The sequence below is a fragment of the Plecotus auritus genome (assembly GCF_963455305.1).
Source record: "Plecotus auritus genome assembly, chromosome: 9".
Lineage (NCBI taxonomy): Eukaryota > Metazoa > Chordata > Mammalia > Chiroptera > Vespertilionidae > Plecotus > Plecotus auritus.
This window is the reverse complement of record NC_137783.1, coordinates 84,817,957-84,843,729: the sequence shown is the minus strand read 5'-3', so window position 1 is coordinate 84,843,729 and position 25,773 is coordinate 84,817,957. Positions and strand designations below refer to the sequence as shown.

Below are 25,773 nucleotides of genomic sequence, written 5' to 3'. Positions count from 1 at the left end.
ACTATTGTCTATGGGTTATGCATATATGCATATCAGATATATTCTTAAAATGTAAACTGTATGATCTCAAAACAAAATGGCATTCCACCTTTAAATTTGCCATATGCTTATATTATCAATCATGTTTTTTTAAAGCAATCATAACATTATAGAGAGCAATTTTTGTGTAGAGAATGTTAACATTGCATTTGTACTTGAAAAATCACATTAGTCCTAATTATACTAATAATATCTTTTCAATTTAGTCCTATCTCCTGACTTAAAATAGGGCTATACACCGATCACACACACACACACACACACACACACACACACACACACACACACACACACATATCCATCCATCTCCTCTGAACTCCAGACTCAAATATATCCAACTGCATACTCTACATTTCCTTGGGACATCTAATAGGCCTATTTACCATATATGTCCAAAACCAAGTTCTCAGTCTTCACCCCACAAATCTGCTCCATTGAGTCTTTCCCATCTTAATCAATGTCACCTCTTTCTTGGAGTTCAAACCAAAAATCTTGGAATCATTCTTGATCCTTCTTTCTCATGCCCCACATCCAATCCATGAACATATACTATTGGCTCTATCAAAATATATTAAGAATATGACTACCCATTTCCATTGCCCTCAGCCTCATTCAAACTAAACCATTTCTCATCTGGACTACTGTGCTACCTTAATAATACTATCAACATCTAGCCCTGCTTTGCTCAAAACCCTAACAGCTTCCCACCTCACTCAAAGTCTAAGCCTTTAGAGAGGCCTACAATGCCCTATATAATTACCTACAACCAGGCACAATCATTATCCCTTCTCTCTTTAACCTTTCTTTCTAATTCTGGCAATATTCTTCTTGTTCATTATAGTCACAGTGACTGCCTCGCTGTTTCTTGAGAACACCAAGCAACTACCAACTCAGGGCCCTAGCATGTAATAGTCCTTCTGCCTGCAAAGCTCTTCTTGCAGATATGTATATGGCTAATTGTTCACTTCATCAGATCTCTGCTCTGTGTCACTTTATCAGTGTTCACTCTACTTAAAATAGCAACACCACACCCCAGACAGCTTCCGACTTTTCGTAATAACCATGTTACATGATAAACTATGCATTTTACTTATCAATTAAAATGAAAATCCCATAAGGATTAGAATTACCTATTCTGTACCCTATATACTTAGACCTATAACACCTCCTGGCATATAATACATGCTTGAGACTTATTGAAATATTTAGTCCAAGAGGATTATGAATAAGTCTGGTTATAAAATTAAGTGGTAGAAAACAGGAAATGCAAGATATTTCAGTTTATATAAAAAGTTTTGTTGAAAAAAGAGAATTTTAGCTATTATTTTTATTCAAATATCGAGGTGCATTCATTTAACATTTACTAGGTGTTGTAGATACAGTTCTGTTTGAACTTCCTAACAAGTCGGGTAGGTATCACTATTTTACAGATGATGAAACTGGAAATGACAGCAGTCAAGTGACATATATGAAAGTCACACAGCAAGGATGCTGCAAAAAGGAAACCAACTCAGGTTTCTCTGATATTACTCCTATAAACTCCCAATATTCATAGTTTCAAGGAATGATATAAATCCAAAATAGGTAAGAGTTCTACATCTGTAGATAAAAAATATTATGTATGAATTTGCTATAAGCCATTTCATTTGCATGATAGGAAAATGCAGGTAAAGTACTAAGTAAATAAACTTCACTTAATTTAATATTCACAAAAATTCATTTCTAAGTTTAATAAGTTAAAATACTAAGTCTCAAATAACAAATTGTTCAAGTAGGTATTAGTCTTCCTTCATGGTTCAAATGCAATTGGTAGCAATAATATAAAAGCAAATTTTCTTCTCACCTTCAAAAATTTAGCCACAATCTATTTTCTACATGGAAAAATGTTATGGGTGATACTCAGTAATAGTCAATGTACACACACACACACACACACACAAGTTATGGGTAAATCTGGCTTGGCTTATTTTTGTTAGCTTTTAAAAACAATTATAAGATGGTTATTGAATATTTCATAATGTCCACTTTAACTTTTATTTTTTAAATATATTTTTATTGATTTCAGAGAGGAAGGAAGAGTGTGAGATAGAAACATCAATGATGAGAATCACTGATCAGCTGCCTCCTGCATGCCTTCAACTGGGAACTGAGCCCGCAACCCAGGCATGTACCCTGAGAATTGCACTGTGACCTCCTGGTTCACAGGACACACGACCACTGAGCCACATCGTCTGGGCTCCACTTTATCTTAATACTTAAAACAATCCATGAAGTATATATAATAATTTTCATATTTTAAAACTGTGAAAGCCAAAATGCAGAAGGATAAAACTTCTTTAAAATGAAAGAAGTGGTTTTTTTTTTTTAGAAAAAAAACCTAAAAAATGTTTAATAAAACTATTTTATTATAACTCAACCATTTATGGACCATATTTCCATAAAATACAGCAAAACTGCAATAATATTGGCATAAGACAGGATTCTGTATTCATATTAAAATCTAACATTATAAAACGTTCTAATAAATTTTAAACAAATTACACGAAAGTCTAAAAAATGGGGTGTGTGCTGTCTCTGAGCACAGTCTGCCTTTACCCCTCGCCTCCTTCCCCCAGGCATGTTCTCTTTGCCTTTGTTTTCCCTTGAGCTCCAAGGGTCCTTCTTTTGCCTCTGCCACTTGTCTCCTGAGTCCATGCAGCCCAGCTGGTTCACTTGTTCCACAGGCTCCCTTCTACCCCTGTGACTTTCTAAATAGACTTTTGCTTGCATTTGGAAAAAAGTCAAACCAGTAACAACAAGAAAAGGAACAAAGGAAGCACTATCTATATAGGATACAAAAGATTATAAGGTGGGAATAGCAAATGTATGATTTTTATTAAGATTGGCATTTGGAGCACAGCCAGTGTAGCTCAGTGGTTGAGCGACCACCTATCAGAACACATGGTTGGGTTTCTGGGCTCCATCCACAGTGCAGGAGCTGGCTGGAGGCAGCCAATCAAGATTTCTCTCATCATTGATGTTTCTCTCTCACCCCTTTCCCTTCCTCTCTGAAATCAATAAAAATGTATACATATTCATAGTTCAAACTAAACGTTTTATTGCTAATACACTTCATGTTCTGAATCCAAGCTATCTATAAAAATAAAAGTGTAATATGCTAATTAGACCGGACATCCTTCAGATGAAGCCGGGGCTGCAAGGGAAGCCCGGGTCCCAGGTGCCAGAAGGAAGCCGGTGCCAGCAGCTGGGGGAAGGAAGGCCGCCTCCTACACAAATATCGTGCATCGGGCCTCTAGTGCTATAAAATTTGTATGCTTTAAGAACTCTAGTTACCTTTAAATTCTACTTTCTTCCTCCCCTTACCACACAAATTGATGACAAATATTGTTAAAGATAAATTTTTGGTTTACTAGATGAAAAGGCATTTGTGCTTAAGAGAAATAATCCTCTGAGTCAATCTAACATCCCATGGAAGGCCCTCAAATTTCAGTTTAAGAAACACTAGTCCAGAGTACTTTAGAGTAAAACCCAAATCGATAAACTCTATCTGTACATTATTCACAAAAATACTGCTACTGTCAAAAATGTTTTATCAAGAATTTTACTGACAGCATTTTAAAAACAAGAAATCATTAGACAATAAAAGACAAACATTGTAACACGGACAGGTCAGCACACAATACACCATTTTTTTATGTCCGATTCAGGACATTAACACTATGTTACCTGTATTTCTTGCAACAACTTCTCCATCCTCACAGTTGAGAATCAACACCTGGTTCTACTTTCTTCAAGTAGTATTATTACATTTAAATGCTATTCTATAAGAAGCAAGTCGTTTCCAATATAAGCACCATTGAGTATTTCATCCCATACACAGGAAATAATTTTACAAGAGGATTTCTGGGAAGGCACTTAAAGCTAACTAAAGAACCACAACATTTAGACCTCTTTTATATAATGCAGGTTCCTTAACACTGTCCTCATATTTCCCGATAGATCAAATGCTGTTCAAATGTAAATTAAGAAAGCTTAAGACAGAAGGGACAGCCCACAGCCTGACTGATACATGAGGCAGAATAAATCTGCCTCCCAAGTAAGTGAATGTTAGGACTCTAAGGAGGTAAGAGAACTGGAAGGAGCAGAGAGTAAAGCAGGCATGGCCTGGGTAGGATTAGGCTCCTGACTTAATGGAACAAAGTTTCATTTTAGTTTTCAGATTCAAAAAGTTTTAAAGGTATCTTTGGATAAGTAAGCAAAGTAAACAGTTTCATATATATGTATTTTTTTAAAGGTCATCTATAAGTTTTAAGTGTTTCTTACTCAAAGAGTGAAGATGATAAAGACATTACCATTAGTTCAGGCTATAAAATGACAACTTGTATGATTTCACTTAAATTATATATTTTGGAACTCAGCAAAAATGGGCAATATTCTTCAAGTTCAGCAATTGTGCCTTGGAGATAACAGTCAAATTATAAAGACTCAAACGTCTAACAATCTAAATTATTTACTTATAATAAACCTGATATCAAAGTATCACTTATGTTAAATCGTAACACTGTTGGTATGCTCAGTTCTAGTGCGTGATTCTAATACTTAAAAAAATTGTTTTCCAGCCCTGGCCGGTGTGGCTCAGTCGATTTGGTACATGGTACATCCCATGTACCAAAAGGTTGTCAGTTTTATTCCCGGCCAGGGCACATGCCCAAGTTGCAGCCTCAATCCTGGGTAGGGGGTGTGCAGGAGGCAGCTGATTGATGTTTCACTCTCACGTCAGTGTTTCACTTTCTCTTTCCCTTCCTCTCTCTCTAAAAAAAAAAAAAAAAAAAAAAATCAAATTTTTTTTTAATTGTTTTCCACTATTACATCAGTGTTTGACAAAGTAATTTCATTAAGGCAAGTAAAACAGCAATTAGTTTCTCCCAGCTTATTACTGAAAATACAAACCAACCATAAAAATATTTAAAATGCTATTATTTTCCCTTAAGTAATCAATACTAAAAATCACTCATTAAATAAATTCACCACCAAAAATAAACCTTCAGCTTAAATCCCAATAGAAATGGCCTCATGAAAAAATACTGTTTACTTCTTTCCACTCATACAAAGAAACTAGAAATGTTATTGAAATTGTGACTGAACTGTGAATGTGAACAATTTTCATATCACCGAGATATTGGGATGGTTTGAAATGGAATGTATCTCTGTTCTGCTACTAGTACGAAACAATGCCTTTTATGTGAATTAGAAAAGACTGTCCTTTCATCAAGATACTGTATTGCCAACAGTCAGAAAACTGTGATTATTAGCAATACTGTGACTGTACTAATGTAAATGGCACCCTTGAGTTGTGCACAATTATGTTCTCTCATAATTCCTTACTCTGTTATCTTCTTTTCCTATATATGTCTTAATTAAATCTACAGCATCAGAGCTACGGTTCTCTTTAAGAGAAACAAAAAAGGCCCTCAATACAACTCCCAATAACACAAAATGACAGTTAAAGAGATCATACATATGCCATTAAAAGCAACAATAATTATGATGATAAAAATTTAATATTGATCTTAATTCTCTCATAAGGCTATCTCATTTGTCTGATTCTGAGACCATTAATATATGAGCCTTGCTCTTTCAAATATAAATGGTACTTTTAAAGCGACAGAATACAGAAAACTTAAAATTCACAGTAAGAATAGACAGGCAATGCTGATATGCTTATTGACAATACTAGCTAATGATTGGAAAACAAAATAACTGGACATCATCTTTCCAATTCCAAACCTTTCAGACAAAGTATGTGCATAGGACCATGGCAGCTTTCACAGAAAACCAGAGCTGAAAGTTGGAGCACTTCCAATATCCAAAAATGTATCAGCTGCATCAGAAAATCATTATCCCAGAAGTCAAGGCCAATAAATATTCTTCTTAATTGTGCAGAGATGAATACATTAAAGCCGTACCATCAGATTACATCGCCAAATATTAAGGTTATTTAAAATCTTTATAATTCCACAAATTCATGGTGAATAGAACCTCTAAAATTCAAGAATTAAAACTTACAAAAATAAATACCACTCTGACACTCAAAGGGACATCTTCACTTTAAGGCCTTTATCACAAATCTGAATCTTTATTGTTCTGAAATAAATGTTATCAACATAACTAAAAACAAAAACTCCAATATTCAGTCTCAGAAGAGGTGTGGCACAAAGGCCCAACACATGTAACAAGAAAACTTCCTTTAAAAAAAAAAAGAAAAAGTACTATGAGAAGTCTTTCATATGAATAAAAATGCACCCTTGGAGTTTTTTCCTTAGCTCATTAGCTTGTAGGAATCAAAAGGTTTACATTTTCTTCACAATAGTTCTTGCTATGATATTTGACGGACTTTTTGCCACTCAACAAATTCATCAAGAAGAACAGGCCCTAGAAACAAAGAAACAATTTTTGTTAGAATTCAGTGAACTCATCTCTCTTATAAAACAACTCCCCATGAGCTCTGTGATAACAAGGAACTGATCCTTCCCTTTTCAAGTGTTTTGCTTCCAACCTCCCTCTTCTACTTAATAGTGCTGCCTTAGCTTTTTCTTTTTTTACATAAGGGACTTTTTTCACAATTGGTATCTGTAGCACTTCCTTCTCAAGGATTGTGTTTCATGAACTCTAAAATAACTAAATCAGTGTTAACCTCGCCCTTTTTCCAACTGACCATAGAATTTGCCATTGAATTATTTAAAAATCTGGAAAGTGTTAAATGTAGTATTTCTATGCTACCTCACCAAGAAGTATGTAAGCTTGTTGAAGGGGTAGCCATACTACAGACTTATATGGTTCCAGTAACAGGAACTAGTATAAATCTGCATACAAAGTAAGTGCCTAATAAATACCCGATCTAAGAACTATTCTAAAAAGACATTTTTATAATACAGGGGGTTCAAACTCATTTACATTCAGAAGCCAACCAGGGAGGCAATGGAAACGAGCTCAGTGTTTATTAAATGTAGGAAAACTCACTGCCACAAAGGAACATGATTACCCTCTTTTTCTGAAAATGCACAACCCTATGGTAGTCTCTATTTTTCTCTTGCTTTTGAAAGATTATAAAATAAATAGCAAATAAACACAATCATAAATGGCAATTAAAAAGCACCCTAGTCGTTGGCATAGCAAGAAAACTGGAAAGCAAGTCCAACCTAAGCCACTACTTGGCTCCAACCACTAATTCCTATGAAAGTTTTGTCAGATTTTAGAAAAAGCTTTTAAGTAAATATCATAAGCTTTTTCTATTATAGCTGATGTTTTGCTTTCCTAGCTTTTTAAATCATGACTGTACTTTTCTTCCATAGAAAAATGCCAGGAAAGGCAGAAATGAAGCAGAATTTTAGCTTCTAGATACAAAAACTATAATTTAAATTAAACTTTATAATGCTGTTACTAAGAAATTAAAAATATTTCATTCATCAGTATAGGTTTTGTAATACTGCTCAATCTAAGCTCTCTGCCTACCTTCTACACCTGCCTCCTCCCACATGATTAAATACTAAAAATTACTGCTACAAAGTTAAAATCATTTATGGTAATGCTATGCAAATGCATATTCTCATTTAGTAGTTTAAAAATTTTATTTTCACAGGAAAACATTATACTTACAAGCACCATCTTCATCATAGTTACTAAGATCAGCATGGACTGTTCTGCTGAATTCTAATACATTGTACCACTGATCTTTATTCATAACACGATACTTTGATTGCTAAAGAAAATAATATAAATATTTGGATTATAGAACATGTATTATTTATTAGGTCTTGACTTCAATAAATCTAGTTATAATATATTTTGTAATTTGGCTTTTCTAAAACATTTATTGTGTTCTTTTAAATTGTGTTTTTAAATCCTCAGGGCCCTGGCTTGTGTTGCTAAGTGGTTAGGGCATCGGCCTGAGCACCACAGGGTTACAGGTTCGATTTCTAGTCAAGGACACGTACCTGGGTTTCAGGTTTGATCCCTGGCCCCAGTCAGGCATGTACAGGAGATAGCCAATCGATGTGTCCCTCTTACTCGATGTTTTTTCTCTCTCTCTCCTTCCCTTCATTCTTCCCTCCTTCCCTCCCTCCCACTCTCTCTAAAAATCAACGGGGAAAATATGCTTGGGTGAGGATTTATGAGAGAGAGAGAGAGAAGAGAGAGAGAGAGAGAGAGAGAGAGAGAGAGAGAGAGAGAGAGAGAGAGAGAGAAAGAGAGAGAGAGATGTCAAGTGAAAAGTTGTATTACTATACTTGGTTCTTATGTGGATTTCAGCCTAAGACCCTGTGTAACAGAAAGAAACCTGATTTAGAAGCTTGAGATTTATGCACTATTATCAATTTTTTCCTGCCAAAAGCCCAAGAAACTATTTTGTCTGAAGACTGCGATAAAATTATTTCTTGAAGGTTCATTTTTTAATGGAGGGCAGGAGTAAAATAACTATGTACAGAATATATTATTGAACATGAACTTGGTTCTAAAACTGACAGTAGATATATAAACATTTTAACAAATTTTCTACTAAAGCAGATATTTTTAAAAGTATGTTTTCAATCAGATTAAATTTTAAAATAATATTTTAAAAATTAAAAAAACATACATACCTCTAGGTACTGGTAAAATACTGAAAACAGTGGCCATGTCCTCCCAAGCAGAAGAGCTAACATAGATTTAGCAGTATCAATGTCAAGGCTTCTCTGATCTTTATCCTAAAATATATCAGTAAAAAAATTTTTCCTAAGTGTGGCGTCAAGATTGAAAAAATATTAAAATTACAAAACATGGATATTCCACTTACCCTTGCAAAGTCAAAGGCATATCTGTAGATATTCTTAAACGAAGAAATATCATTCAACTGTGAGCGCAAAAAGTCAAATTTGTTCTGTAATTTTTCTGTGCAGTCACACCTTAAATTTAAAAAAATCAAACAGATTATGTAATAAAGAAAAGTAAATTAAAAAGCATCTTTAGAAGGTCTAAAAGAATGCATTAAGTAAAAAAGCAAGAGCAATACAATATGAAGTTATTAATTTAGGTTTACAATTCTCTGATTCAAAATTTACTATAGCAAACAAACAACCCTGTTGCCTTGTATCTACCAATGCAATAAAAAAGAAAAAATACACACACACACACACCTGGAAACCAATAACAGTTCAATTCAAGTGACATTTCTTTAAAAAAAAACACACAACTCAATAAAATTACAATTGTCTCTTAAAGAGAGATGTATGAAAATGTGCTTTTACTACATAACGTTAGCAAATGGCAGAACAAATGAAATTAATCAGGCCTCTGTCACATATTTCACTGGTAAGTTCTTAGGCACCACTTGGTGAGAGATTAGCCATGCGTGGTTTCAAAAGTTGAAGATACTACACTGAGGAATTCAATACATTATGTTAGTGGGTCAGTCATAAATTCAGATTCCTAAAATTTTAGTCAACAAAAAATTGAGGAACATCAGTGGCAGCACCTGCAGTACGTAACAAATGTTAATTTGTTTTGATAACAAATGAACACCAAATGCAGTACATATATATGCAAAAGATGCAAAAAGTTATGTTATTTCTAAAAATAAGATATTAAATATAAGACGCTAAATAAATTTTTTGAATGCTCAAAAATCTTTATTGACTTTGATTTTTGCTGGGTTGATATATCCCACTATTTAGCAAGAAGCAAGGAGACAAAGCCTTTCACAATTGGCCCAAATTTCCTGTTACATCTCTCCTGGCAGGTCCCAATATCTATATTGTGCTCTAGATATATTTCTCTTATCATTCCCAAATGCCACTACTATGCTTCAGTACACATTATTTCCCTCTACTTGAAATACTGTTCCAACATTTTCACTAAATATTATTCATCAAAACCCCACTCACATTTTGCCATATCTGAGAGACCTGACTTCCTTCAATCAAATTAGTTGTGCCATCTATTGTGACCCACAGTTATTTCACTCAAAACTGAAATTTTAGTACTCATCATATAGGATAGACACGTAGCATTCTCAGATTTAACTGAGACTTTCACTATAGTAAATCAATAATGTGATATAGTAACTTATAATTCTGTTAAGGTATATATATTTTAAATAAACTTGTATGTTGCTTAAATCTTGCATTCCTAGAATAAGCCAAAGTTGGTCGTGTTACCACTTAATACATTGCTATTTTTTTTTTTTTTTTGCTATGTTCCCAAGTGAGACTGGCTTATAAATTTCATTTTATCACATTCTCCTTGATAGTTTTGATAACAAGCTTATAACTTAAGCCTCAGAAAATAAAATGAGTATTACCCTTTTTTTCTGTTTTCTGAAAAAGTTTATTGAACACTGGAAACAGCATTTGTTCAAACTCAGGTGAAAAACAACCTGGGACTTTTTACTGAAGGAAGAAAGGACTTTTAAACACTAAATCAGCATCTTTAATGGTTATAAGACCATTCAGATTTTCTATTTCTTTTTCAATCACTTTTGGCCATTTATATCTTTTTCTGATAACTTGTTTATTCCGCACAATTTTATTTAAATGTCAATTAAAATTATTTACAAAAATTTCTAATATATAATATAGTTTTGCCTTCTCTTTGATTTTCCTGACCATCTTGCAAGAATTTCTTAATTCTCTCAATTTTAGTGTTGCTTTTTATTTTACTAATGACTGGACATCTTCTATTCTCTTTTTGCCTCTTTCTTTGGGTTCTTTTTCTAAATTCTTAAATTAGATATGAGCTCATTTGGTTTCAGGCCTTTTCTCTCTTAAGGCTATAGATTTCCCTCTAAGTATAAATTTAGCTTCAGCCACAGTTTTGATAAGTATCAATGCTTTGATTATTCATTTGTAAATGACACCTTGCTGAGTGATTTCAGAAGAGTGGTATAAAAGTCTTACTAGAATAGGTTTAAGAGAGAATAAGAGAAGAACTGGAGAAAGTAAGTATAAACAAATGCTTTCAAAGAGTTTGGTCCTAAAAGGGGACTGAGAAAAGAAGAACTAACTAGAGTGTGATTGAGGGGTTGGGAGGAGGGGGGAAAGGGAAGCATAAGGTTTTGTTTAAAAAAAGATAAAAGAAATAACTTCAGCAAGGTGAAGTAAATATACCTTTCCCTACCTATCCTACAAATTTAATTAAAAGTAACAGATATTATATATAAAACAAGCATAAGAAGATTTTTTAGGAACATTACAATAGTGAGTTCCCTTTCTGCCTCATGTATCCCAGACTTGGAACTAGAGTCAGCAAAACAAAAATGTCAATGGGCAGACAAAAAATAACAAAAAATAAAAACAAACAAACAAACAAACAAACAAAAACACACATCAGCTTTCCCTCTAGCCCAGTGGTCAGCAAACTGCGGCTCACGAGCCGCGGTTTGCCACTCTGTTGACTAATGTGTTTGCCGACCACTGGGATAGGGGCTTAATCACAAGGAACAACAACAGCCTGTAATTATTGGAATCGAGAGTCTAGCCAAACAAAAAGGAGCCTAGCAAGGCATAAAACTTTTAGGGGAAAAAAACCCCACAAAACCAATACATTCTTTTTCAGCCAAACATCATAGTAAAGTGTGGTTCAAGCCCCACCAATGTCAGCAAAGACTGAATGGTCCACTCTCACCAGTATATAAAGGATGCCGTCCTCTCAACTCCTACAGTGCCAATGGAAACCACATGGGGAACATGAACTTCTACTCCTGCCAGGTAATAAGGAGCAGCCAATCCTCCTCTGCCCTTGGGTCAGAGTCAGGGCTTTCACCATCACTGCAGGAGCAAGGCCACCACCCTAGTAGTGTTACTGGGGACTTTGTGGGGTACAAGAAGGTATCAGTGAAGGTATCTAGTGGTGACCTGGAACTCTCGTGCCTGCCAACACTAATGAGGACCTCCCTCCTCAGATGTCAATGGAGCAAGAGTAGGGAACTTCAATTTCTATCTGCACCTGGAAGTAATGAGGCAGTGGTCCCCACTTCTGGCGAAGTGTGTTAAAGGAAGCTAGCTAAAACTGAGAGTTTAAATAAGATCCAGAGTTTCATGAGTATAATAGTCAAAATTTCCAAGTTTCAATAAAAAAAAATGCTTCAATAATCAATTGTGAACACAATAAGACAACTGAAAATAGAAAGCCTCAGCAAAGAAATATAGTCCAAAGAAAAAAATATGTAAAAAAGAAGCAAATGGTAATTTTTAAATTGTAAAATACAGGACAAGACTTAAGCCCTTTACATTAAATGTAAGTAGCCTAAATATTAAAATTACAAGACAGGGATGGACAAAGTGCATTAAAAAAACACACAAAGACCCAACTATATGCTATCGAGAAAAAAGAAACTGACTTCAAATATAACAACATAGGCAGATTGAAAGTGAAAGAATGGAAAATGAGCCCTGGCTGGTTTTTCTCAATGGTTAGAGAGCACTGGCCCTTGGACCAAAGGGTCTTGGGTTCTATTCCTAGTCAAGGGCACATACCTCGGTTGCAGGTTTGATCCCCATCCTTGGTGGAAGCCCATGCGGGAGGCAACCAGTCAATGTGTCTTTCTCACATTGATGTTTCTCTCTTTCTCCCCCTCCTTCCTCCTTTCCACTCTCTCTCTCTCTAAAGATCAATGGAAAAAAATATCCGCAGGTGAGGATTAAAAAAAAAAAAAAGAATAGAAAATGACATTGTGAAAACAATCAAAAGAAAGGAGGAGTGACTATATTAATACCAGCTAATGTAGAGTTCAGAACAACAAATTATCAAGAACAAGTGGAACATTACATAATGATTTAAAAAAGGTTAAGGCCTGGCCAATGTGGCTCAGCTGATGGAGTGTTGTCCAACACACCCAAGAAGTTGTGGGTTTGATTCTAGTCAGGGCACGTGCAGGAGGAGGCCCATCAATATTTCTCTCTCAAAAACTTAATTAAAAAAATTTAAAAGATAAATAAAAAGGGTTAATCTGTCAAGATATAACAATCTTAAATGTGTATGCACCAAACAAGAGTTGCAAAATATAAGAACCTTGAACTTTTAGAATGGTAAGGAGAAATAAACAAACCCATAATTATAGTTAGAGATTTCAATACTCTCTCAGCAACTGACAGAACATCAGCAAACATAAAGAAGAATTCAGCAACACTATCAACCAATAGGATCTAATTGACAATAACAAAACACTTCACTCAATGACAACAAAATACATATTCTTTTCAAGTATCCCAGAACATAAGCCAAGATAGATCATATCCTGAGACATAAAGCAAAAATAAACAGATAGGAAAGAATTGAATCATACAGAGTATATTCTCTGACCACAATGAAATCAAACTAGAAATAACAAAGATGAGAGCAAAATCTCTAAACACTTAGAAAATAAACAGCAAAGTTCCAAATAATCCAAAATGAGAGCATGTCTCAATGAAAACCAAAAAATATATTAAAGTGAATGAAAGTGAAAATACGACACATCAAATTTTGTGAGACACAGAGCAGTGCTGAGAGGAATATTTATAGTACTAAATGCAGACATTAGAAAAGAGAAAAAGTCTCAATTAATAATTAGCTGCCAACTTAGAACCTAAAAAAAGAAAGAGCAAAAAAAAAAAAAAACCTAAAGCAAGCAGGAGAAAGTAAATAATTAAGAGCAGAACTTGATGAAATTGAAACAGAAAAACGAGAAAAATCAATGAAACAAAGAATTGAGTTTTTTAGAAAAGATTAATATTATCTAGCAAGAATGACAAAAAAAAAGAGAAGACAAAAATTACCAACGTGAATGAAACAAAGAGTATCATTATAGACTTGCATTATCAAAAGAATATACACTTGACAACATAGATGAAATGGATCAATTCCTTAATAAACAAAAGTACCACAACATACACAATATGAAATAAATAATTTGAGCAGCACTATAATTACTAAAGAAATTTAATTCAAATTTTTAAAACTTCTAAAAAAGAAATCAATGTGAGAGAGACACATTGACTGATTGCCTCACACCCACCCCAGCTGGGGCCAGGGAACAGATTGAGCCTGCAACCAAAGTACATGCCCTTGACCGAAATCAAACCTGAGACTCTTCAATCCATGGGCCAATGCTGTAACTACTGAGCCAATAAAGCCAAAATTACCTTGACATCAAAACCAGACAAAGACAGTATTAAAAAAAAAAAAAAAGAAATTATCACAAGAAAAAAACCTATGTAATTATGTATGACTAGAGGTCTGGTGCACGAATTCATGCACCAGTGGGGTCCCTCAGCCTGGCCTGCAGGATCAGGCTGAAACCGGCTTTCTGACATCCCCTGAGGGGTCCCAGATTGCGAGAGGGCGCAGGCCAGGCTGAGGGACCCCACCAGTGCATGATCGGGGCTGGGGAGGGATGCAGGAGTTTGGCCAGCTGGGGAGGGACCGTAGGAGGGTTCCAGGGTGTGCCAGGACCATCTTGCTCAGTCCCGATCGGCCTGACCTCAGCAGCAACCTAATCTACTGGTCAGAGCATCTGCCCCTGATGTTCAATGCACGTCATAGCGAGCAGCTGAGTGGCCTTGGCATATCATTAGCATATTATGCTTTGATTGGTTGAACGGCCGACCAGACACAGCATATTAGATTTTTATTATATAGGATGATAGATGTTAATTAGACTTATTGTGGTGATCATCTATATATATGAAAGCCTAAGCAACCGTTCGACCGGTAGCTATGATGTGCACTGACCACCAGGGGGCAGACGCTCAATGCACAGGCATGGAAACATGGAAGACTAGTGAATCTCAGAGGGAAGGGAGGAGGGAAGAGGGAGAGGGTGGGAAGAGATTAACCAAAGATCTTATATGCATACTAGAGGCCCAGTGCATGGATCTGTGCACCGGTGGAGTCCCTCAGCCTGCCCTGCAGGGATTGATCTGAAAGAGGGCGCAGGCCAGGACGAGGGACCCCACCAGTACACTAATCCATGCACCGGGCCTCTAGTTTTGCAATATATACAAATATTGAATCTCTATGGTGTACACTGAAACTGATAGGTTACATGTCAATTATATCTAAATAAGTAAATAAATAGGAAAAATAAAGAAAAAGAACATTACAGACCCTTATCCCCTATGAATCCTTAACAAAATGTCAGCAAATAGAATTTAGCTATATAAAAATAATTATACATCATGGAAAAAGTGGGATTTATTCCAGGTATGCAAGACTGATTCAATATTCAAAATTCAATGTAACAACATATTAACAAGATAAAAAAGAAAAACATTTGATTAATGCAAAAAAAGTATTTAAAATATTTAGTATCCATTCAAGTTAAAACTCACAGAAAAATAGAAATCCTATCTAATAGAGACAGAATATGCAAATTGACCGTAACTCCGCAATAAATATGGCAGCGCCCACAGCCAGTAAGGAGGGAATATGCAAATTGATGTGATAAAGTGAGAGGTGGAAGGCGGCTATGGCTGGAGCGAAGGCGGAAAGGCAGCTCCAGCCAGAGCGAAAGCGGTTCCGGCAGCCAGGGGAAGGAAGGTCTATTCTTGCACGAATCTTCGTGCATCGGGCCTCTAGTAGAAGATAACTCCCTCAACTTGATAAAGAACATCTGCAAACAACCTGTAGCTAACACACTTAACAGTGATACACTAAATGTTTTCCCTCTAAGATGGGGAGCTCTCACCATACTACTCAACATAGAGGTAGAAGTTCTAGCCTATCCAATATGTAAAGGGAAGGAAAGAAAAGACATAGTCAAAAATAAATACATAAATAAAACTCTCTATTTCCCTATTTTATGTCATAACCATATGATATGATTGTGTAGAAAATCTAGGGAATACACACACACACACACACACACACACAAACTTAGAAAAAGTGAGTTCAGCAAGGTCACAGGATACAAGACAAACATACAAAAATCAATTGTACTTCTATATATCCTATATAATAAAACCCTAATATGCAAATCAACCAAAAGGCGGAACAACCGGTCGCTATGACCTGCACTGACCACCAGGGGGCAGACGCTCAACACAGGAGCTGCCCCCTGGTGGTCAGTACACTCCCACAGGGGGAGCGGAGCGCCACTTGGCCGGAAGCCAGGTTCACGGCTGGCGAGCACAGCAGCAGTGGCAGGAGCCTCTCCCCTCTCCACAGCAGCGCTAAGGACCCTGAGGGGGATGTCCGACTGCCGGCTTAAGGGAGCACGCCTAAGCTGGCAGTTGGACATCCCCATCAGGGTCCCAGACTGTGAGAGGGCATAGGCCAGGCTGAGGGACCCACCACTCCAGTGCACGAATGTCATGTACCAGGCCTCTATTAGTAATAAACATGTAAATGCTGAAATTAAAGAAATACTACTACTTACAATGGCTCAAAATACAAATAAAATATTTAGTTGTAATTCTAAGAAAACATGTATAGGACTTGAATGCTCTAAACTACACAAGACTGATGAAAAAAATCAAACACCTAAAATAATGAAATCATATCTATCTTCTATGCACTGGAAGATTCAAATAGTAAAGATGTCAATTCTCCCCAAATTCATATGCAGTTTAACCAAAATCTCAGTAAGATTTCTTTGTACATATAAAGGAGCTGGAATAGCTATAACAGTTTTGAAAAAAGATGAATTGATGTGATTTCAAGATTTAATATACACAAGAGTATACAATGGGAAAAGACAATCTCCTGAATAAATGCTGGGAAAACTGAAGAGACACATGCAAACCAAACAAACACAGCTTATTTGGCTCAGTGGTTGGCCTGTAGAGTGAAGGGTCTCAGGTTTGATTCTGGTCAGATATGTCTCTCTCACATCGATGTTTCTTTCTCTCTGTCTCTCCCCTCCCTTCCACTCTAAAACCTGAAAAACCATAAAACTCCTAAAAGAAAATGTTGACAGTCAACTCTATGACGTCAGTCTTAGCAATATATGTATTTTTGTTAATCCTCACCCGAGGACACTTTTCCACTGATTTTTAGACAGAGTGGAAGGGAGGGGGAGAGACAGAATATGTGATACATATATAAAATGGAATATTACTCAGCCATTAAGATGAAATTACTGCCATTTGTGACAACATGGATGAATCTTGAGAATATCACACTAAGTGAAAAAGTGATATATAAATCTGAAAGCAACAAATGAACAAGACACACAAAAAACAGAAAAGACAACAGTATGGTGATTACCAGAGGGAAAGGGAATTGTGGGGGGGACTAGTAAAGGGTAAAGCAGGTCAAATATATAGTGACTGAAAAAAATTTAACTTTGGGTGGTAAATATACAATGCAAGACACAGATTATGTATTATAGAATTATACACTTAAATAATTTTATTAACCAACTAGAGGCCCAGTGCACGAATTTCATGCATGGGGGGTTGTGTCCCTCAGCCCAGCCTGCACCCTCTCCATCTGGGACACCTCGAGGGATGTCCGACTGCCTGTTTAGGCCCGATCCCAGTTTGATTTTTTTCATCAGTCTAAATGGGCAGTCGGACATCCCTCTCACAATCCAGGGCTGCTGGCTCCCAACCGCTAGCCAGCCTGCCTGATTGCTCCTAACTGCTTCTGCCTGCCAGCCTGATCACCCCCGAAACACTCCCCTGCCAGCCTGATCAAAGCCTGCCCCTCTGCTGGCCCGATTGCCGCTAACTTCCCTCCCTTGCCAGCCTGGTTGCCCCTAACTGCCCTTCCCTGCAGGCCTGCCCCGTCCCCCCGCAACTGTCCTCCCCTGCTGGCTTGGGTCCCCCCAACTGTCCTCCCCTGCAGGCCTGGTTGCACCCAACTGCCCTCCCTTGTAGGCCTGGTCCCTCCCAACTGCCCTCCCCTGTTGGCCATCTTGTGGCGGTCATCATGTGCCCACATGGGGGCAGCCATCTTGTGTGTTGGAGTGATGGTCAATTTGCATATTACCTCTTTATTAGATAGGCTGTCATTCCAATAAATTTAATTTAAAAAAATTTTAAATCCTCATCCAAGTATATTTTTTCCTTTGATTTTTGGACTGAGTGAAAGGAAGGGAGGAGGGGGGCGGGGAGGGAGAGAAACACATGGAAGTGAGAGAGACACACAATTGGTTGCCTCCCACACGTGCCCTAACCAGGGCTGGGGATCGAACCAAATGGTCTCGGGTTCAATTATCAGTCAAGGGCACGTACCTTGGTTCAAAACAGAACTACCATATGACCCAGCACTTCCACTTCTGGGTATTTAACCAAAGAAAACACTAATTTGTTTAAAAGATTTATGCAACCCTATGATCACTGCAGCATTATTTACATAGCCAAGGTATAGAAGCAATCTATGTGTCTACTGATAACATGGTAAAGAAGGATACACACACACACACACACACACATACATATATATATATATAAAATGGAATATTATTCAGCAATAAAAAAACCCAAAAGAAAAAAATCTTGCTATTTGTGACAACATGGATGGGTCTAGAGCAGGGGTGGGCAAACTTTTTGACTCGAGGGCCACAATGGGTTCTTAAACTGGACCGGAGGGCCGGAACAAAAGCATGGATGGAGTGTTTGTGTGAACTAATATAAATTCAAAGTAAAGGAGCGGAGGGGAGAGCAAGAAAACCCTCTGTTCTTTCGGCTCCGCGGGCCGGACAGAACAGCTGAACGGGCTGGATCTGGCCCGCGGGCCGTAGTTTGCCCACGGCTGGTCTAGAGGATATTATACCAAGTAAAATAACTCAGACAGTGAAAGAGAAATACTGTATGACTTCACTTACATGTGGAATCTAGAAGACAAAACAAATAAACAAAACTAAACAGAGACTCACGGACACAGAGAACTGATGATGGCTGCCAGAGAAGAGAAGGGGTGAGGAGATAGGTGAAGGAGAGTAAGAGGCACAAAATTCCAATTATAAAATAAATAAGTCATGGGGATATAATGCATATAGGAAATATTTATACACATATACAGCATGGGGAATATAATCAATGATATGGAAATAACTATACAGTGACAGATGGTTACTAGACGTATTGTGGTAATCACATTGTGAAGTATATAAATGTTTATAATCACTACACTGTACACCTAAAACTAATAAAATATTATATGCTAACTATAACAAAAAACAAAAGTGAAGTCTCACACCTCTTAAAAAATTAACTCAAAAGGCACCATTAATTTAAATGTAAAATGTAAAAATATAAGCCTCCTAGAAAAAAAATAAGAGAAAATTCTCAGGTTCTGGGGCTCTAGGCAAAGAAATCTTAGACATGACACCAAAAACACAATCCATAAAAGAAAACTTATAGGTTGGACTTGACCAAAATTAAGACCATTTGCTTTGTAGAAGTCCTTGTAATAGGATCAAAACATAAGCTACAGAGTAGGAGAAATTATTTGCAAACCACATATTCAATGAAGAAATTGTATCTTGAATACAGAAAAAACTTCCAAAACTCATCAATAAAAGTTTATCCACAGTCTCTTAACCTCTAATTCCTCAGATACTGTAAGTTACTGATTCCTACTTCCTCTACATCTATTCCTTTGTAGCTCATCTACTGAGTTTTAAATCTTTTATATTTTACACTTTTACAAATGTACTAGAGGCCCGGTGCATGAAATTTGTGCAATCCGGTGGCGGGGGGGAGGGGTGTGTCCCTCAGCCTGACCTGCACCTTCTCGAAGTCCAGGAGCCCTCGGGGGATGTCTGACGGCTTAGGCCCGCTCCCCCAGCATCCTTAGTGCTGCTGCCAGCTCAGGGCTTCTGGCTGAGTGGTGCTCCTGCTGTGGGAGCGCACTGACCACCAGGCGTCAGCTCCTGCATTGAGCGTCTGCCCCCTGGTGGTCAGTGTGCATCATAGCGACCGGTCATTTCACCGTTCAGTCGATTTGCATATTTGCCTTTTATTATATAGGATTTGGTATCTGATCATCTGAGACCATTCCTCTTTTTACTTTAAACACATTAAACGTAGTTATTTTATACTGACATTGTGATAGTTTGAAATACTAGTCTTAAAGAGTCTGATTCTGAAGTTTAGATGTTTCCCAATATGTTTAGTGACTGTTTTATTGTTAAATAATAATCACTAAACCTTTTTCTGCAGAAACTGAGGCTTCTGTTTAAAATGAATTCTGGTACAGAATTGGTTCCATTACACCTATGGGAGCACTACTTACCTGAGACAATTCTAAAATACATCTTTACTTGTGTCATATAAATAATGAATTTCATCCCTAAATCTGTGAGACAAAAAGCTTTTGACTAGGAATTCTCTCAAGTGGAAGCCCTTCATCTCCAACTGTATGCAGAACCAACCCAAAGCAATCAAGTCTCCATCAATTGGGTAGGTTTGGCATCTAAGACCTAATTCCAACACAACTCTGATTGTGCAATTTGTCTCCTGTTCCCAACACCCATGACATGTTAATAGCCAGACCCTGACTAGGAATAGGTAGGCATCCTTAGGGAAAATGCCAGTTCTATAGATCTCTATGGAATCACCATCTCTGGTCATTTATGGCCTGATTATTTTCCTTCATTTATAGTCAAGTCCAGGTATGCTTTTTAAAAGATGTTTTTATATTTTTTCCAATATGTTAAGTGTTTTACATGAGAAAAGATCTCTTTGCACATTTAGCCTACCATACTACCAGAAACAGAAATCAAAATTTGGATTAGTTAACCTTTGTGAATGTATAGCAAGTTTCATGCAAAAACAAGAAAAATATTCTTATTTATTGAAAATATATATTTCATTAAGTGGCTTCTACTAGTGCAAAAATTAGGAAAAATAATTTAATGAAAGCTGAAAATGCAATTCACTTCTACCAGAAGGATATGCAAAAGAAACAAATTCTCAGACTATTTGCTACTATAACGCTGTTTGAGAAATTTCACATGAAATCTCCTAGATCTCCAGAGTTATCAGTTGAAAATGTATAGAGGATATTACTTTTAAGCAACTAGTAACATGTACTCCTTTCCCGTCATGATCCATCTTAAGTAGGAGTTTCGTTTTCTAAATCTTCAAAGCTCCTGGAAGCAGTGCCTTTCACAATTTTTAGTAATGTGATTCACAGTTTCACACAAAATCTCAAGCATAAACTTATTAGATTTGAAATTCAGGAGGGCAAAAAGATAAAGGACACCTCCCTCCATTTAGAAGTTCTTCCTCTCACTAGCATCAGCGTTTGAAAATCATTCTCCTAGCACAACATAGGGCTTAGCATTCAAAAAGTATTTGTTAAATAAAAATATGAATACCAAAAATAAAACACAAAGTAGATAATATATTTATTTGATTATAGGAAGTTTCAAAATGTCATATTTAGGAAAAGGTTAGTGAATTAACTGTAGTTCAAACAAAATTGTAAAGTTCATTAATAGTAGCTGACAAGTCACCAAGTAGTAGGTAAGAATCCAAGAAATTACCATCTTTATCAAATGTTTTATATTCCAGAGGTATACAAGAAAACAGTGATAGTTAGGAAGTGATTGCAATAAGCTTAAGACAGAGATAAAGTGAAGAACAAAGGTTCAAGTCAAAGAGAGTATGGTTAAAATTCCAAGTTCTCCCATGTGGCTTTAGGCAAGTTACTTAACCTTTTTCAGTCTGTTTCCTCATTTTAAAACAATAACACTAATAGACAATCCACAGATTAAATGAACATATATGTGTTAAATGCCTAACACAGTTCTGGGTACAATATGCTCCTTTTGAGGCAAAAATCACCTATACACGGTGGCTCTCTCTCTAAACTATTTCATACCATTCCTAATGGTATATCTAGTAAATCTTGAGCAGATAAAGAATCTAATATAATAACTGGCAATTAATGTTTTCTATTTGAAGAGTGAAAAGAATAAGAGCACAAACTTTCACATTTGTTATCAACATAGACACTGTAAACGAACCTAGCAATACCAATGAACATACTCAAGCAGTCACTAACACAACCCTTATATTTAATCTAGTCCAAAAACAGACTCAGTAGAGTTAATATCAATACCTCATAACTTGGAAAGTTTAGAAAAAATGTTTCTGAATTAAAAAGAAATAATGCATACTTAATTATGTCATGGAAAGCAAAAGGTAATTTTTTGAATAACAACAAAACAGATTTTAAGGAACACTAACACAATATGTTACCCCTCTCCAAAACTATTGCAGTTAGAATGAATGGAAATAGGTTTAAATTTCAACATTAGGACTTGAAAATTGACTTCCTTTCAAAAGTTTTCATATGCCACTTTGCTTTTTTGAGAGAACTACATAGTAATACCTGTTTTCAATAAAAGAAAGAAATCTAAAGAGAATTTTTGCTTTTAAGAATCAGCCAGTTTGCTTTGCAGAGATCCTTTATAGAGCAGCAGTGTCCACTGCATCCCAAACAGTTCTGCCAAGCTCCTCCCCCAGGAATTACACTTAGCTTCTCAGCATGAGAATACCACAGTTTAGAACTGTATATGTGAGCATCTGTGCTTTATATTGACTTAATTTGTACACCCATTAGGCAAGATGTGTCCTTAAGTATCAAGAAAAGCCTAAGAGAGCTTATAAGGGGGTTCATGCTTATCATAAAACTCGACATAAATAAGTGTATTTGGTATGGTTTGGTAGGTTATTTTGGGGAATTGGAAACCCTCAAAAAGTTTCCATATAAATTCATGGTTAATTCCTTCTTTGGCTTATGCCACTTCGGCTTACAAAAGTTTTCATAGGAATGCTCTACTTTTGGATAGTGGAGTAAACCTGTATTAACAAAGGAGGCTATCAAATTTCTGCTTCATTAAAGACCTTTGTATTAGACCTAAATGAGGTTCTCTTGCTTCGTCAGTGAGTCCCAATAAATATGCTATGACAGAGTGATATGGAACAGGAAAAATTTTATTCACAATGTTCTGGATTTAGAACTTTCTCTGAATCAGGTCTATTGACCAGAACAATATAATCCGCCTCTGGGGATATTTAGAAATATGGAGGAGAGCGTTTTAAAATTCTTATATGACTCTGGGGGAGAGTAGAAAGGTTAACCAATGGTGATTAGTAGTTAGCCCCAAAACGCTCAACAAATTATAGTCACACACCATACATGCCATAGCATTCCATATACCCCGCATTCTTTCAAACCCACCAAAAATTGTATAAATGCTCCCATACCTCTCTTCCCTGAAGAAAATCAAGTTAGACCATTGCCTTTGATCTTCAATTTCTAAATTCAATATGGGAGACCACGTGGTATACAACTTAAACCTACTGACAGGCAGCTTAGTCACTACTATTCTTGTCAGATGCTATCTTCTTGTCTCTTTTTTTCATTATCATAATATCAAGCAGTCTTTTCCAAGTTCTATGCTCAGTTTTCTCCATCATCATGGTATTTCACCCTTGCTCCAACACCAAAGCTAGCAAATATGTGAAAAGTTTTCCACTCTAGTAAGGTATGCCCAAAAATTTGCAAGTATCCTTGGAATATTGAATCCAAGAATGCAAGAAAGAGGAAGACCCATATGAATATTTTGGGTGTAGCAACATATGTGCATCTTAATGGGGAAAGGTACACAGTTTTCATAAAGTTCAAGAGTCTATGACCTTAAAACATTAAAACAACTGCTCTATTGAAAACTATCCCAAAAATCTCTGATTCCTGTGCTCAAAAATTTCTAATGGTTTCTTAATATCTATAACATATGCTTTAAACTCTCAACATATTAGCCGAAGCCCTCCAAAGTGTAGGCATTATTATCCCAACTATCTGGAATTTAAACCTATTCTATTTTCTTCATGTACCATTTGACTATAACTAACCAGACTACTTCCCCCTGAAACAAATACTTTGCTTACTCAAAGCTCTGATCACAATTTCCTCTTCAGAAACATTTTCCTAAATCCTTCACCATCAAAATCCTAGTAATTCTTCAGGATCCAGTTCAAATGCCACACCTATAAAGATTTTCCTGTCTATTCAGCTAAAATTAACCTTATGAGCAGCTGTACTTCCACAGTATTTTGTGTTTTTAATCTAGCACTTGTTACATTCCACCTAGATTTATCGTTACAGTATTATAATATCTTCTTTGCCCTATTAGAATGTAACTAGCAGGCAAGAGCCATGTCTTTTTTTTTAAAATATATTTTATTGCTTTTTTACAGAGAGGAAGGGAGAGGGATAGAGAGTTAAAAACATCGATGAGAGAGGAACATCGATCAGCTGCCTCCTACACACCTCCTACTGGGGATGTGCCCGCAACCAAGGTACATGCCCTTGACCGGAATCGAACCTGGGACCTTTCAGTCCGCAGGCCGATGCTCTATCCACTGAGCCAAACCAGTTAGGGCAAGAGCCATGTCTTATGCCTCACGGAAATCACCAGTAAGTGGTGCAGTACCTTACATAATATAGATGTTTAAACATCTACTAAATTAAATCCAATTTGGAGAAATTTAAATATTAGACAATGATGAAAACTACATAGAGCAAAATACCTAGAAAGAATATGGCAATTATATCCCCTAAAACTTAAAAATGGCCATTCTAATATCTACAATAATAAAAACATAATATGTTAAATAGACCAGACATCTTTCTGGACGACTTTCCAGATGAAGCCGGGGCTGCGAGGGAAGCCTGGATCCCGGGTGCCTGCTGGTGGCTGGAAGGTAGCCCGGGTCCCAGAGGGAAGCCAGTGCTGGCAGCCGGGGGAACGAATTTCATGCATCGGGCTTCTACTCTATACTAATAATAGCCTAGGTCAGTGGTTGGCAAACTCATTAGTCAACAGAGCGGCAAACTGCAGCTCGCGAGCCGCGGTTTGCTGACCACTGGCCTAGGTGGTCGTCACGCCCTGACGCCATGATGCCCTCAAGCTGTCACAAGATGGCTCCGTGTGCAGCCAAAGGCAGGGCCTGGCGGCCGCTACGCACAGCAAGGCCTAGGGGGGTCGCGTGGCTCTGAGCAGGGCAGAGGAGGCCGGTCCTGGTATCTCCACTGCCTCACACGCAGGCGGCGGGTCTTAGTGGAGAGTCCCTACCACCTCGCACAGAGGAGGCAGGTCCTGGCGGCTGCTCTGTGTGGCTTCCGCTGGGGTTCATGCGGCCCCACGCCCGCCGCAGAGGCAGGACCCCTGGATCCGGCCTACCTCTTTGGGTAATCTATTGAGGAGCCCTGAATGGGTGGGCGGAGCCTACCTCTTTGGAACGATCGACAGAGGGGCTCCTGCACTGTGAGAGGGCACAGGCCAGGCTGGGAGACCCCCCACACCGAAGTGCACGATTTCGTGCACCAGGCCTCTAGTTTAATAATAAAAGCATAATATGCAAATTGACCGAACAGCAGAACGACCTTCTGGATGGAGGCGGCTGGGGCTGGGAGGGTGGGAGGCAGCTGGAGGGAGGGGGGAGCCAGGAGGGTGGGAGGTTGGTGTGAGGCAGCCTGTGTTGGGAGGCTGCGAAGGCCTACTCTTGCAAAAATTTCATGCATCAGGCCTCTAGTTCTAACATAATCAAATACCAATTCCTACCCATAAATTCTTTTACACACAAAAAAAGACAATTTAGTTTTGAAAATTCTGCACAAATAAACAGCCTTAAAATAAATATAAAAAGTATTCTGAAAACTGTTAAGCATTATATAATTACAGATTTCAATTAATCAAGATTACTATAGTCCAGTGGTTGGCAAACTCATTAGTCAACAGAGCGGCAAACCGTGGCTCGC

General features: G+C 37.2%; 1 protein-coding gene across 7 annotated transcripts in view; it reads right to left on the bottom strand.

The window, feature by feature from the left end:
- Positions 1–3,624: 3,624 nt before the first annotated feature.
- DCUN1D5 (defective in cullin neddylation 1 domain containing 5) overlaps positions 3,625–25,773 on the bottom strand; it is a 67,855-nt gene continuing 45,706 nt past the window's right edge. For all 7 annotated transcript variants that reach the window (XM_080641686.1, XM_080641689.1, XM_080641688.1 and 4 more), the window contains 4 exons: positions 8,870–8,978; positions 8,676–8,780; positions 7,696–7,798; positions 3,625–6,471 (listed from right to left, as the gene is read on the bottom strand). In XM_080641686.1, the coding sequence (XP_080497812.1) occupies positions 6,416–6,471; positions 7,696–7,798; positions 8,676–8,780; positions 8,870–8,978 (373 nt within the window). In that variant the 3' untranslated portion in view covers positions 3,625–6,415. The remainder of the gene's footprint in view (positions 6,472–7,695; positions 7,799–8,675; positions 8,781–8,869; positions 8,979–25,773) is intronic.